General features: G+C 36.2%; 1 protein-coding gene across 3 annotated transcripts in view; it reads right to left on the bottom strand.

Annotated features, from left to right (window-relative positions):
• Positions 1-16,607, bottom strand: part of PNPLA8 (patatin like domain 8, phospholipase A2) — a 43,201-nt gene that overhangs the window by 9,201 nt on the left and 17,393 nt on the right. For 2 of the 3 annotated variants that reach the window (XM_078059998.1, XM_036084024.2), the window contains exons 5-8: positions 15,245-15,339; positions 12,180-12,351; positions 10,189-10,246; positions 7,879-8,073 (exon numbers count right to left, since the gene is read on the bottom strand). In XM_078059998.1, the coding sequence (XP_077916124.1) occupies positions 7,879-8,073; positions 10,189-10,246; positions 12,180-12,351; positions 15,245-15,339 (520 nt within the window). Of the gene's footprint in view, positions 1-7,878; positions 8,074-10,188; positions 10,247-11,764; positions 11,886-12,179; positions 12,352-15,244; positions 15,340-16,607 lie in introns of those variants that run through there. The other variant, XM_078059999.1, reaches the window with a different exon arrangement.

Here is a 16,607-nt window from a genome sequence, read left to right as displayed (position 1 = left end):
CCATACAATTTTGAAGTATTACATTCATCATAATGCAGATATGATCTAAACGAGGTAGGCAAACTTTGTATTTCTAAGCATTATTATAAATAATAACTATTTTGAAGACTTCAGGAGGAAAGAAGGGTAAAACATGCAGACAGAATACTGTTAAACCGTAGCAGAATAAAAGTATATAACTAGCCTCGCACTGCTGGGATAAACCTCACTTGCTATTAGTGTAACCATTCAATTTTGAAAAGCGACAAGTGTTAGAAAGTTACTCCTTCTAAAAAGCCCAAAAGCCCGTTATCATATGCATATAGCATTCATCTGCAGTGTGTAGCTTTATGATGCCTCTGGGGTAACAGAGATACACAGGGCTATGCGGATTCCCAGAGAAATGGTTTCATCACGTGTTTTCACTGCTTGCTCTAGTCTCCATTTTCCAGTAGGTTGTTTGCTGCCATTTCCAATCTAATCTCTACCTTTCCATGATGTGCGACCTCCATCACTCTCTTAACTACATCTTTTCAAAAGAATGTGGTTCATGTTTCAACGTTTATGACTTTCATGAGAAAAGGCTATTTATTCTTTCAAAAGACATTTCTTGTCAATGGGGGCCCATTTATTCATGGGTCCACCGTATTTCAGGTCCTTCACTCTTTTCTTAAAGTTCCTTTGCGGCTGAGATAAGCTTAAGTCGGGATGGTCTCTGAGACCTAGAATTCTGCAGACAGCTGGCCTGTGACTAGCCCCAGGCCCGGGACACAAGAAAGGGGGGCCCTGGTTTCATGTCATCTGCCACCTGACCGGCAGTAAGTGTCCTGAGGAGGGCGGAGCTTCTCTCTTCTGTCCCTTGTCTAGACTCAGGAAGAGGGAAACTTGTAGCTGGAGCAGAATGACGACACAGTAGCACACGTGCTAGCATTAAACTTCTCTTTATTACGGGTTCACCAGACTTAATTTTCAGTGTACATCTTAGTAAAACAGCTAAATGCCATCGTAATATAGTTATATCGTTCCTAAACTCAAAGCAGCATGGCAGAGAATGCACACAAAAGATCAGAATCCTAAACTAAAAACACATCACAGTGCAAGTTAACACTGTGAGAAGTAAAGCTTCTCTGACACCAAGCAGACAGTTTCAGTTCATTCATTAAAAGCTTAAATGTCCATCTACTCTATGCCAGGCCAAAGAGCATGTAGTGACTACAGTTTAGGGACTGCTATCCTTGTGTGTGCTGAGCTTGAAGCAGATGAACTGAGACTGCATCTGCTGGAAAGATCACTATGGAGGCTGGGATGTTTTTAGTGTTTTTAGAGGTACTAGGCCCACTTTCTTCAGAGAACCAATAGAGGTTAAATTCACATGTCATCCTAAACTCCACCATGCTTCTGTTCCATTCAATAATGCCATTCAAATTTCTGAGCTTCCTTGCCACCGACACAGTCGTCCACTCCTCCCTGACATCCTAAACCCTTCCACTGGGCTGTATGGATCTTGTTCCACAGCTACAACTTCCAAGGTAACGTCACCTTCTTCTGAATGCTCTCTTTAACACAGACGTTGCTCTTCCCTAATGTTGTCTCCCAAGTAGCTGTTCTTTCCTATCTCATATACCTTAGTGGTTAGGAGGGAATGGTGTCCTATTTGTTCTTTAGTGTTCCTTCTAGACCATTACTAGTTCCAATCCACTTAGAAAATTCATATGCTTTAAAGGCCCAACTACTGGCCCATGCTACCATCACTGCTGTCATCTATCAACTTCTCATTCAACAAACCGTCCAGCACCTGGCCCATAGGCTTCCTTACTATCCCACGCAGAAAAGGGTAGAGATTCATCATACCACATGTGACTTTTCATCTTTAGAACACCCTAGACTCTCAGTTCCTCAATCCTCTTATCTTCAAAAACCATTCTTCTATCTGTTCCCCAAGGTCACACATTAGCTCTTGTTACCAAGATAGATGTAGTCTTTTGAGTTTGGTTTCTTTCACCTAGAATAATGCTTCTGAGATCCATCCATGTCACTGGACAGCCCAGTAATTCATTGCTTTTTAGGGCTGAGTAATATTTAATTACTTGGATGTATCAGTTGAAAGGAACTATTTTTAAATTTAGTTATTTTTTTATTTTTAGTTATTTTTTATTTTTAAATTTAGTTATCTTTATATATCTGTTGAAAGTCTTACATTGTCTATTTGTACTGTTTGTTTTTATTTTTAGTTATTTTTTATTTTTACCTTTAGTTATCTTAATATGTCTGTTAAAGTCTTAACATTGTCTATTTGTACTGTTTAACTTTGTAGAACCCTACTAGGATTCCTTAAATGTAGGTAGTAATAATTATTTCCTAAAGGCTTCTAATTTAAATTTAATTTTAATTTAGTCCTTTCAACTTTATCTTTTGTTTTCAATTAATAGGACACTGGAACGATATCCATCATATAATAGAGGTAACATTTCATTTCTAATTCAGCAAGAATTTAAAAAAAAATTTTAAGATTTTACTTTTAAGTAATCTCTACAACCAATGTAGGGCTCGAACCCACAACCTTGAGATCAAGAGTCCTATGTTCCCCCAACTGAGCCAGCCAGGGGCCCAAAACTACTTTTACCTTAAATTCTATAGTTATACTCTACATAACTTTTAACCGTCTTGGTATTTTAGATGGAACACTCCTGCACTATTTTATATAAAAGCCTACCAAGAAGGATCAGAAGAGACAAAAAGGGAAGAAAAGATAAGAAGGGGCAAACGAGGTTTAGCAAGAATTGATAATAGTAAAATCACTCCCAAATTAAAAAGTTGTCAGGTTTCCAATGGTTTTAATAGACATGTCAATAAATTGCTGTTCCTTAAACTTTACTGCTTTCCATCATGTAAGTGTGGAAGTTAAGATTTTTAAGGTGCTCACTCCAGTCTATGCAAAGGCACGCCGGCCCTTGAACTCCCTTCTTAGTCCACTCCTGTCCATGCCTCTTCTATCAGGAAGTCATCAGGCTAATGGTGCGACCATGGTATTTCCTTCACTTAGGTATTCATATTCATAGTTATCTATTTATTGTGTTATTTGGTTTTGCCAGGCCCACTGCTAGATACTGCAGTAAAACAGACTTAAAAAATGAACTGACTGAAAAATTTGCTATTTATCTCACAGAGGGATACAGAGAATTGTGTTTTAATAGCAATACATCATACATGTACTTATTAGCCTAAAATTTAGATACTTTTGATTGCTTTTAATGTACATTTAATCATTTCAAATCATACAGAGTACCTATCAGAAAATAACCATTGCACAATGGGAACTTCTCCTAATCATCTCACTCAGTTATTATTTTTTTAGAGTTTTAAAAAAAATTCTGTTTTTTATTATGGTAAAATGTACAAAACATAAAATTGGTCCTTTTAAGCATTTTTAAGGTTACAATTCAGTGGCATTAATTACATTCAGAATGTTTTACAACCATCACCACTATCTATTTCCAAAACGTTTTTATCACCCCAAAGAGAAACTCTAAAACCATTAAGCAATTTTTCCCCATTTTCCCCTCCCAATCCCATTTCTGTCCTACCCACCTATTCATTCTTTAGATCTCAACTGGAGTGGAAATGTAAAGCCAATCGTGACAGAATAAGCCCCATCTTCTGTATTTCTTAACGCTATGCATATTTTCATTATTGAATTTGTTTTTTTCAAGACTTTATTTAAATTCAAGTTAGTTCACATACAGTATAGTGTTGGTTTCAGGGGTACAATTTAGTGATTCATCAGTTGCATATAACACCCAGTGCTCATCACAACAAGTGCCCTCCTTAATACCCATCACCCAGTTAGCCCATTCCCCGCCCACCTCCCCTTCATCAACCCTCAGTTTGTTCTCTATAGTTAAGAATCTCTTATCGTTTGCCTCCCTCTCTGTCTTTATCTTATTTTTCCTTCCCCTCCCCTAAGTTCATCTGTTTTGTTTCTTAAATTCCACATGAGTGAAATCATATGGTATTTGTCTTTCTCTGACTGACTTATTTCATTTAGCATAATACTCTCTAGTTCTATCTGTATTGTTGCAAATGGCAAGATGTCATTCTTTTTGATGGTGGAGTAATATTCCATCGTGTATGTGTGCCCACATCTTCTTTATCCATTCATCTGTCAATGGCCATCTGGGCTCTTGCCATAGTTTGGCTATTGTGGACATGGCTGCTACAAACATTGGGGTGCATGTGCCGCTCCGAATCACTGTGTTTGTATCCTTTGGATAAATACCCAGGAGTACAATTGCTGAGCCATAGAGTAGTTTTATTTTTAACTTCTTGAGGAGCCTCCATATTATTGAATTTATCATCTTATTATATAACTGTGCTTATATTCTTCTAGTTTGAGCTGTTTGAGGCTATGGCCCAGGAAACACAAACAATAAGCTGGCACTTATTAAAACCCTTATGTTCCTCATGGTTAACACAGTGCCCGGCACTGAGCTAGCAGTCACTACATTTTTTTTTTTTTTTTTAAAGATTTTTTATTTATTTATTTGAGACAGAGAGAATGAGAGAGAGAGAGAGCACATGAGAGGGGGGAGGGTCAGAGGGAGAAGCAGGCTCCCTGCGGGGCAGGGAGCCCGATGCGGGACTCGATCCAGGGACTCCAGGATCATGACCTGAGCCGAAGGCAGTCGCTTAACCAACTGAGCCACCCAGGCGCCCACAGTCACTACATTTTTGACCAGTTATACTGAAAATTAATAGTTCTGGCCTGGCAAAAGCATCATCTGCCAGGTGCTAGGCAGGTTCTTTCTGCTGAAAACACTATTTACCTGGAACATTTATATGAAATATCATAATTCCTCTTAGGTTAATGTATTCTGAGTTCTGGACATAACCTTTCAAAATGTAAATAAGGCCTAAGAGAAATAATATATGGGAATCTGTCATCAAAACCTTTACTGCAAATTAATTTACCAGGCTCTTTCTCCAAAGGCAGAGAATGAATGATTTAATTTTGGAGATGGAGATGGAAAAAGATCAGAGAGAAGGGATATGCATATGTCCAAACTCATCAAACTGTATTCATCAAATATGCCCAGTTTTTTGTATATCAATTATATGTCAATAAAACTGTTGAGAGAGAAAGAAGGGTTAATTTTGTGTAAAACATTCTATTTCAAGATAAATATGATGCTACTTGGGCAGGGGGAGAGAAGTAATACTTGGAAAGCTACTCAAAAAGAATTCTTCTCACTTTATAATTTTCTAGGACATGTAATAAACCTGGTAAATACCGTAATAATATTCTTCTCTTTATAGGCAAAGGTAAATGAAATCTACAAATCTACCTACTCATACCTCTTAATTGTGGCACTACTTTCAATAACTGCTCAGAGTATTAGTCTAAATTTATACTCTACATGGTTCCAAAAGGATATGGAGTAACTTACATTAGAACATGTATCAGACATGACAGTTAAAAGAGATTTTAAAAATGAGTCTGTAAATAACTCAATGTAATTATTCAAAGAGCTTAGGATAAGAGGATTGTAATAAGTAAGGACCATATTTTAGTTTTAAACTTCTTAACAATTTCTGAAGAGTTGGAAAGGAACTTCACTTGAATGTTTTTTTGTTTAAGCAATCAAGATCATTCACATGTTAGAATATCCTAAACAATCTTTCACGGCGCCTTGTGAGTAGAAGAATATCCCATTTCTTCCTCAAGTTTGGAAGAGAACATGCAGTAAGAAAAATATTTTTTTTTTTTAAAGATTTTATTTATTTATTTGACAGAGAGAGAGACAGCAAGAAAGGGAACACAAGCAGGGGGAGTGGGAGAGGGAGAAGCAGGCTTCCCGCTGAGCAGGGAGCCCAATGCGGGGCTTGATCCCAAAACCCTGGGATCATGACCTGAGCCGAAGGCAGACGCTTAACAACTGAGCCACCCAGGCGCCCCAAGAAAAATATTCTTAAAAACAGGGTTTGCTTAGAATCCAGATTTCATGTGAATATTAATTAGATGTACAAATCTTCCTGGAGTCAAGTCAGTGATTTACATAAAAGTATATTCTCTGTACATGTGGTTATATACTTTACATAAACTTTATATAATAAATTATTTTATTCTGTAGCTCAAACCTAAACTCAAAGATTATGGTCATCAATATAAAAATGGCTAAGCATGAAAAGAAATATCACTAGTCTAAATGAAATGGAAAAAGAACCACTGAATTACTCTGGTTTGTTATTATGTACTGAATTAAACTTTAGCATTATTTCCACTTAAAGAATAAAAAGCAAATGAGACAACTTCTTTTGAAGTCTGGGAGCATATGGTCCTGAAATGCAGTAACTTATCATTTGAGACTTTCATTAATATTTGGCATAACTGCAATTTTGTACCATGACAACCACCTTAAAATATGTTATAAATCTTAACTACTATTTTGAACACACTGTCTAAATTATTTCTCCATTTACAACCTGGTAAGAATAAGAATAAGCAGAAATTGTTAAAAGCAGCAGGGTACATTTTAAAATAAAAATTTTAATTTGACCAGTAAGTCTTGAAATCAATGTCAGAAAAACCCTACAGCTAGCACTTTCTGCCTTGGGTAGGTGGAAGAAAGAGAAAGGCGAGAAGGGGAAGTGCCTTAAATAATTCAACAATGACTGATTTGACAAAGTAAGAAATGGTCTGAATTGACTCCAAAGACAAAAGGAAACCTAGGTTAATCTCATAACTACAAAGAATATGACATTACTTCTAGAAATACAGAAAAAAATGGGATAGCGGGCCATAATATTTAAAAATATGTCTAACATACAATAAAAATATAGGAGAAAATAAAACTGATAAAAGTGTTCTAGTTATTATAATACTAACACATGTAAATTAAAAGTATATAGTTGATATGTAGTTCATATAGAAGATCTATGTATGAGCTTTTGAATGACATCTGAAAATCCTGGTCAAAATAGTTTTCTCAACATATACTTAAATACCAAAGAAATAGAACACAAATACTTCACTGACTAGAGATAGTTAAGGTTATTAGCTCTATTGAATGAGATTGATTTTGGGTGGGATATTATTACAAAAACTAAGCATCTATAAAACATATCTTGGAAGTATGAGCTCAAAAGCTTTAGTGACTTTTTTTATCATTTACTATAAATTATGAGTTAACATTTCATAATGGGAAAAACTTGACAGAGGAAACATTTATGATAAATAAGTAAGTCTCCATTAACAGAAAAGGAATAAATTGCCAGGAATAATATTCAACTTTATACATCATTTAGCCATAAACTTAGAAGCAGTGTAATTATAGGTAGCATCCCAATCCTGTCACTTGACAGCCGTGATCCTACTCTAGGTACTTAACCTCTCTCAAGACTTCAATATCTCATTTGTAAAAGTGGGACTAACTCTATCCACTTCATAAGCAGTGATGATTAAATGAGACAATGCATGCAAAGGACTATATTAAGTATCCGGCACACAGCTAACTTAATGTTTACTGCTATCATTTTATTATATTATCTCCTTCAAAATATGTCACCCCCAATGTCAAACAGATTGAGTTCTGTGTTTTCAGGGACCGTGTTTTATTTTTAATTTTTATTACATTTTGAAAGCCAATCCTACATACCACATTTTTCCATCAATAAAATCGTAATTAGCTATGAATCACATTATATAAAATACAAAGAAAAGCTTTCCTAAAATGTGCTCTCAAGCCATAAGGCTTGTTGATTTAAGAAAAACAAACAATAAATAAAAACATTTTGCCACATGTAAACATGAAGAAGAAATCATGGTTGATCCCTCTGCGACATTTAATGAGTGCTGATCTTTAATCACATAAACTTTTAAAAGGTAGGCCACAGTCAACTCACCTGGTGAAGATCATCCCCCAATGCGTACTCGGCAAAGTAGCCGGGAGCAGCCGACGAGGCTCTAATGGCCTGCCACATTTTATACTGACAGCCTCCCAAGTAGTGTGAGTTGATTCCAGGAAAATGACCATAGTTTCTGAACACAAAAGCTTTTGGCGTTATCCCTCTGTTTACTATGGTACTTACTGCAGCTACCTAGTAAAGTAAAAAGTGAACAATACCCACTGTAAACAGCAGTATCTGGGATCTGTAGAAAATTGAGTATTATTTAGTAGTGTGAATGAACCACCTACAACTTTACCCATCAAGATAAATGTATAATATAAATATGATCTTAAGCAAAGGGAACCAGATTTAACCAGGTATTTCTTTATGGGACAGTAGATACAAGGACTGAGACAATTTTGAGAAATGTATTGTAAGACAACAACACTAAAAGATATTATTGGACTACATGATTTGATTAGCCATTTAAAAAGACATTAGGAAGACATAAATTTGCAAATCTTTATATAATAATCAACATAGCAGTAGTAGCAATGAATACAAACTACTCAAAGAAGAAGAAATACACTATTTTCATAATATCATTTACAAATTAGTCTTTGCTTCTGTTCTCTTTGAAAGCATTACGACTTTAGTAACTGAAACTAACAATATACACTATTTAGGCTTTCTTATCATAGTTAATAACTGGTAGCTAGGTAATTTTTTATTAAATAACTAATACTGACCACCTTGGGTCTCAGATTTTATCAATGTAAGTTGAATTAATGTAAAATGTGTTGTACTGGTTAATGACCTCTAATATAAACTTAAGAAGCTGAAAGGTATGGAGGAGGCCAAAGTTATTAGGGTTCCATGTCAAGCCCTGCCAGGGGCTTGTCTGCTTTGCTATTTTATAAACCAAAGGAGATATCCCCAGATCCTGTGAGCGATCCGAGTGTCTCTAGGCCACCGTGGGTAAGAGTTGGTCATACACCAAGATCCAGGGGGTCTTTCTATTAATTGGACTAGAGACAGGCTGAATTAAGAATCGTGTGGGAAACATGATAAACCCATTTATCATGAGTGAATTACTTTTTGAGGTGGCTAAAGTTCCCTTACACCTACTCCAGTCTTTTATTTAAAGTTGGCAACTCCCATGACTGAAAAACAAACAAACAGTTCTGAAGATGCAGGGAAACAAACAAGAGGCATAGAGTGCACCCTGGGATCTCCTCCAAAAGAGCTGCGTGCATCTCATTAACATGGCCTCCAAGGCCCTGTGGTCTGATTCACCTGCCACTTCAGTCCCATTTTGCATGCCGCCCTTGAATCCTTAGGCTCTGGTCTCCTGGGGCTCTCAGTTCCTGTGCCTCTCCATGCCTCCTCCCGCACAGGTCCTTCCCTTTGCCAGCACTGCTCCTACTCATCGGCCTGCACACTGAGATCTCAAACCTCCTTTCCTTAGAATAGCCTTCCCTCCTGTCCCTGTAAATATATGCTTTCAGAGGTCTGTTTTTGTACTCGACAGCATTTATTTCAGGGAAACTACATCTCGTTTGTGTGATTACCTGATGAATGCCTACTTTGCCCTACTGGACTATAAACCATGTCTGCATTTACTAAGGTCTCCAGAGTGCCTGGCACAGTGTTGACACACTGGGCTCAGAATTAATATCTAACGAATGAATGATTTTTGAACAAGCAAGAGTGAAAGAGAAATAAAGGGAGCTGAATTTGATTTTTCACGGTTACAGCTTGTTATCCAAGAACAAATACAAGCTACAAGGGATTCTAAAGTCCATAAATGCTATTCCTTAATCAAATAACAAGTATTATTAAAGAACACAGAACTCAAGTAATACTCAGATTATTAGGTTTCAGACAAAATAAATAAAAAGAGACCACATGAGACATATCCTTGTGGCTTTACCATTTTTAAAATTGGAATTCCATTTGTATGTTAATCTAACATATATCTACAGGCACATAAAATTTCTTTTAAAAAGTCTGGGCAAGGAAATGCTACAATTTTTCTTAAATCACTGGATTTGATTAACCTTATGATAAAATAATTCTTCCTTATTTTCAGTAGTAGTCTTTCATGTTCTTAAACTTTTTGTTATACTTTTACTGGCTATAGGAAGAGGTCTAATGCCCACATCCTAGATCTTCAGAAAATGGCCCAAGCAAGATGTAAGGAATCAATATAATCTATTAAGAGGTTCCTAAGAAATGTTTCTCTTAGTAATGGGCCTTTAGAACAAGTGTTTTCGCCTAACCTTCAATTCCAAGTTGGTATTATATTTAAGACTCCAAACTTACCTTAGGACATGTAGGGTTTCTTGCTGTTTCAATCATTAGTGAGGATCCCATTCTATCCCTTTATTAGAGGAGGAAAATTAAATTATATCAAAATGATCGTATCTCCTAACATCAGGGAACATAAAATATGCAAATACTGTTTGCTCAGGGCTTTGTTCAAAGTACTATGAGCGACAAAAAAGAAATATAAAAATCTCTTCCAGGCGCCTGATAGTACAATTAATGCACATATAACAATATATAGTTGAAGTGGAGCTTGAGAAGGACACCAAAAAATGACAAGGGAACACATTCAACCCCGACTAAGGGGTAAAGAAAGGCACTGAGGCAGAATAACCCGGCTGTTTTCAGGGTCCTCCTGAGGGATAAAGGAGCTGTGTTGAAATAAAACTGCAGAAGTATGTAGACTAGTAACAGAGTAATCTAAAAACCAGATCAGGACATTTAGACTTTAAACTTGGTCTAGCAATACAGAGCCGATGTCACTCCTACAAAATGCTTTTTAAATCATCCGAGTTGGGCTCTGAATTACTGCAACATTACAGATCTTGTCCTTGGGCAGCAATTTCCACAATTCCATTTTATAAAGGAGTTTTATTTCACAGCAGATTTTTTCCTGACTTAAAAATGTGTATATTTTCCCCTGTATTGGGTATAAAGACTATGTTTTTTGCCAACTTGCCTCAATAAGAAAAAAACATGTTTCTAACGACATTTTTTCAAACAATATTCATGATTCTCAAATAGAGTATTAGTGAATTTCATATACAGGTAATATGTACAAATTAGGTGGTGATCTACCCTGTATAATCTTGCATAAATATCAATGTAAAATACTTTCTAAAGTGGACAAGATCTTTGTCTTTCCAACCTGATCTGTGTTTCTTTTAGGATCTTTATCTTTTCACAGACATCTTGCTGTAAAATTGGGACAGAGACCCTGGCAGCATGTTGCTTTTACACTTCAAGCAAAGTTCACATTTTTTTTAAGCCTTGATTTTATAAACAGAGGTAAAATGCTTTAGTGCAGTACGTTATGAATATAAATTTGAAGAGAAAGTCAGGAACATTAATTGCTTATTTCAGAGAAGCTGAAAATACCAAAAAAAAAAAAAAAAGCCCTCAAAACTGCTAGATTCCACTGATAAACACAGTGTCCCTAAAATAACACAAAATCATTATCACAGTTAAAAAAAAAAAAAAAAGGCACAAATATGCTCTCAATAAATAAGAGGGGGAAAAAAGACAAAAAAAGGCCAGAGAGTAGATGTGGTGGATAACAATAATGACCCTCCAATGAATCACACTTCTTGCTATCCATACCCTTGTGAAGAGTCCCTTCCCACAGGCCCTATGTTTGAGTGGCTGTGGCCAATGGGACCTCAGCAAACATGCCATTAAACTGAGGCCTAATAAGTATTCATGCAATGGGGCTTGCCCTCTGGAAACTCAGACCAGTCTAACAAGATGAAGTCCAGAATGAGAGTGACCATGTGGAGAGAGAGACTGGTGTCCCAGCCACCTCAGCTGTGGTGTGTGAGTGAGTTTAAACAAGAACAGAAGAAACACTACACCACAGAATCAGGTTGTTTTAAACCAGTAAGTTCTGGAGTGGTATGTTGTACAGCAAAAGTAGGGAAAAAAAAATATAACTTGTAGGGAAAAAGTAGGGGATTAGTGAGGATCCCATTCTATCCCTTTATTGAAGGAGGAAAATTAAATTATATCAAATGATTGTAAAAAACACGTGTCCATTTATAACCTGGTCTCAATTTTTAAAAAGGCAATTGTAACTTCTACATGCAAATCTCACAAATGAACTAAAAAAAAAAAAAAAAAATAGTGACTGGAATTATGCACCAAAATATTAACAGTGGTTATCTCTAATTACTGGGATCAATAATTTAATATTCTTTTTAATTTTTTTCATTTTTCAAATAATATGCACATATTATTTATAGAATCAAACGTTTTTTAAAATAATAACTTACTTAAGAATATTTTCCCATGTTTGACTGTCATAAAATGCATGGCTCCAACTCATTTTGACTGTTCCAACAATGACATTTTGTGAAAACACATCAGATCCTAATTTTCGGTAAAGTTCCTCACATTCATCCAAGGGCATATGAAACAATCCCAACATGAATGCTAATATAGCACCTGAAAGAAAGAATGCTTAGTTTTTATCAGTGTTGACATTACAGTACTTCTTCCTGAGTCACAGACCTGGTTAAAATTCTAGCTCTGAAGGGCGCCTGGGTGGCTCAGTCGTTAAGCATCTACCTTCGGCTCAGGTCATGGTTCCGGGATCCTGGGATCGAGCCCCACATCGGGCTCTCTGCTCAGCAGGAAGCCTGCTTCTCCCTCTTCCACTCCCCCTGCTTGTGTTCCCTCTCTCACTGTGTCTCTCTCTGTCAAATAAATAAATAAAAATTAAAAAAAAAAAATTCTAGCTCTGATACTTTCTGTGCCATCTGGGACCAACTATTTAACCTCTCACAGCCCCAATTTTTTCATCTATTAAGATAATAACTAAAACTGAGGCACCTGGGTGGCTCAGTCAGTTAAGCATCTGCCTTCAGCTCAGGTCATGATCCCAGGGTCCTGGGACTGAGACCCTCATCAGGCTCTCTACTCAGTGGGCGTCTGCTTCTCCCTCTGCCGCTCCCCCTGCTTGTGCTCTCTCCCCCTCTCTCTCTCAAATAAATAAATAAAATCTTAAAAAAAAAAAGATAATAACTAAAATTTATAATGTTCTTATATAGGGGTAACACATGTAAAGGGCTTTACCCGGCCTCAATAAGGACTAAATAAATGTTAACCAGTGATATGAAGATTAATTTTAAAATATAGGATTGCTGTACATCAAATAATACATAATTAAGATATCATGGTCAATGACGTTCTTTCTAACCTTAATAAATTCCTTAGTTTTAGTCACAGAATACAGTATATTTGACAACTTACCAATTCATTAAAATAATTACTCCTTTGAGTTGGTCCGGGGAACTAAACTAAGTAAAGAAATTAGGTCTCTGGGATATCCTTTTAAATAGCTGAATTCATGTCCTGGCTGCACTTGGTAGGACACACTGCCACCTAGTGTACCTAACTGGCCTATCCCTGAACTAAGGAGGAACGTAGGGGAGAAAGCTTCGGGGATGGGGACAAAGACAAACACAACATCACTGTGAGATTGCGAACAAGGAAAAAACAGGAACTCATTATCGTAACGTATTTCAAATATTGTATGTATTTTGTCATACTTGGTCTTATTCTTTTTAGTAAAAGATAAAACAGCTTATGTTTTAAAATAAATTGGCATAACTATGTAATAGAAATTACTTTTTTCAGTTTGCAGAAAATCCCTAATTAACACAAGAAATAACTTGCCAAAAACTAAGTGCCTTTTAAGTAGAGCTATTATAAAGATGAGCAGATATTTTAAAACTAAATTTTATTAAACTGGCAAGGATATTATTACCCTTAAACTAAATCTATTAACTTTATAAAAATTCTAAGTGCAAACAAAATTTCTACATTAGAATATACAAAATGAAAAAACGAAAGGAAATTATAAGCACTGTATTAGAAGTTAAGGTTAACATAAGCCGGAAGACACAATGGAAAAGATATATTGTGATAAACACAGAAATGTGCGTATTACATAAACTCATACTCTACTTCATGGATGAATCTCTGATTTAAAATTCTCGTTAGTGCCAAAGCAGGACGTTAGCTTGTTTAAATGTGTGAACTGCTAAGAACCACCACAAAATTTAATAGAAATGGTCTGGATAAAACTTCAAAAAAAGTGCTAAAAAAAATTAGCCATAGGAAAGGTCTCTTTTAAGAAACATTTCCACAGTTAAATCAAATTGGGAAATAAATATTATTTTCCTATCCTGAGAGTCACGATGCATTGTTAACATACTAAAATATCTCAGAAGTCCCTCTGTAAAGAAACCTGCATAACTTCCTTTAACCCAACAACTTCCTGTAACCTAACATCTTGAGGAATTAGTGTTCCATGGAACATTATAAGAAGCACTAATTCCTTATGCTTTTGAATCATTCCTTTAACTGCACTCAGTAAGTTTTCACAACTGAACATCAATTAACATGCCCTTTGGGCATATTTGTCATACTTGACAGAGATAACGTAGAGAAATCATTTGATTTTGTTGCTAGTGGTCTTTAGAACTATTTTAATTTAAAAGAGTGAGAAAAAGAAATAGAAAAGAAAGCTTATGAACTAACATGAAGTGAGAAATTATCAGGTCACACAGTAAAATATACAGCAAGGATTCACAATCCTGATAGTCCTTGAGTGTTACCTAGGGGATAAGCAACAGCTATGGGTATCCTGAGGGGTTTAATGCATACATGGGTGGGCCTGGATGGATGGATGGATGGGTGACAGAGCTGAAGTAAGGTAATAGAAAAACAGAAAACAGAACAAAAATGTATCAGATGGTGATTCAAGGAAAACTAAAAAATTATTCAGTAACAATCGTATTCTAAATTGCCAATTTCTTCTATACAAACATGACACTACAATTTTAAATGTATCCAACTGTATTAAGAAGTAGGCTTTTAAACACATAGATTCTCACATTTATCAATTTAAATTCTGGCTTTAAACAATCAGATAAGAAATGATTAAGAAGCAATTTCCTGGGCGCCTGGGTGGCTCAGACTGCTAAGCGTCCAATTCTTGATACAGCTCAGGTCGTGATCTCAGGGTCAAGAGGTGAAGCCCTGCCTCAGGCTCCGTGCTGAGCATGGAGACCACTTAAGATTCTCTCTCTGCCCCTCACCCCTACTTGCACAGGCACACGCTCTCGCACTCTTTCTCTCAAAAAAACAAAAAAAACAAAACACCACCTCCAAATGGTAACTTATTCCCAATAAACATTTTATGAAGTTCATTAAGCCAATCAAAGGATTATTCATCATCAAAATATAAAACTAATATTCATCACTTCAGAGAATGACCATGATTTTAAATGCATACTGTGGGGACGCAGGGCTTCCATATAACAATAATTACCTGTGCTCACACCACAGATGTAATCAAAGAGCTGATGAACTGGCTTCTGAGTAAGTTCAACCAATTTTCGCAGTGTCTGAAGAGCAACCACACCCCTACAGAAAAAAGGAAAAATGAAAATTCCTGTTTCAAGGAAATTAAGTCTTGAATAAAACAAGCCTACAAGTTGCTTTTCTAGCTTATATGCTAACATGGAAACTGATAATATAAATTAACGTCAGTAAAAACTGCCTGTAGTAAGATCACTTTCAAAATTCCAATATCTAAATAATGGTAGAAAACCTGTGTTATAGCAGCATGTTTTACATTTATTTTTTTTTAAAGATTTTATTTATTTATTTGACAGAGAGAGAAACAGCGAGAGAGGGAATACAAGCAGGAGGAGTGGGAGAGGGAGAAGCAGGCTTCCCGCCGAGCAGAGACCCGATGCGGGGCTCGATCCCAGGACCCTGGGACCATGACCTGAGCCGACGGCAGATGCTTAACGACTGAGCCACCGAGGCGCTCCATGTTTTACATTTATATTAGTATCTCTTTGCGTAAGACTATAAAGATGCGAACGGAAGGTATTTTTTTTAAACACCCCAGACTGTGGGAAATACTTAAAACCTGCACTCAGTTTTGGAACATCATATATTGGTTTCCTCTCCCTGCAATGTAAGTTGGCTGCCTATGCTTCTATACATTTTTGTTTTCTGCATTTCGCTAGTCATACTTTTAAGAGTTCTTTTATTTATTCATTTTTTAAAACCTTCAACAACTTCAAGACAATGCCCCTCATTAGGGATGTACTACTTTATGCTGCTTACTTTGCTCATTTCTGGATCCCTGCCAAAGGCAGCAAAGAGCCTGATGATGAATGTGGAAATGAAAGGGGCCAGGAGGTGTAGGCTAATTCAGGATGTGTGTAACATGTGGACAATTCTTAATGCTGGGAGATATACAGAAGCAATGAAAGGGTCTAAACCCAATACAAGATGTGGGGCAGAGAGGTAGTGGCTATAGTCAGGCACCACCAAATACAACCTAGAGTGTCAAAGTATCCTTTGATACCACTGCTAACAGGAAATCACTAGAAAATACTCTAACATTAAAGTAGAAAACCAAAAGTGATTTTTTTTTTAATTTTAAGAAGTAATGTGGATTTGAAGAGAGGTAAAAGAAGACAATATGGTTTATCAAAGAGATACATTATGAAATCAAAGTGAGACATGAAGAATTAGAGATAATGCCAGATAAATATATTTAACAATGTGACCTCTATTATCTTATAAAAAAGAAATAAAACATGCACATACATACTCATGCAAGAAAAAAAGATTTAAAGAAATAAGTCAAAATATTAAAAATCTGGAAATTGTGA

This window comes from Halichoerus grypus, chromosome 12, assembly GCF_964656455.1.
Source record: "Halichoerus grypus chromosome 12, mHalGry1.hap1.1, whole genome shotgun sequence".
Classification (NCBI taxonomy): Eukaryota; Metazoa; Chordata; class Mammalia; order Carnivora; family Phocidae; genus Halichoerus; species Halichoerus grypus.
Note: the sequence above shows the minus strand (reverse complement) of the source record. Positions and strands in the feature narration are given on the sequence as shown.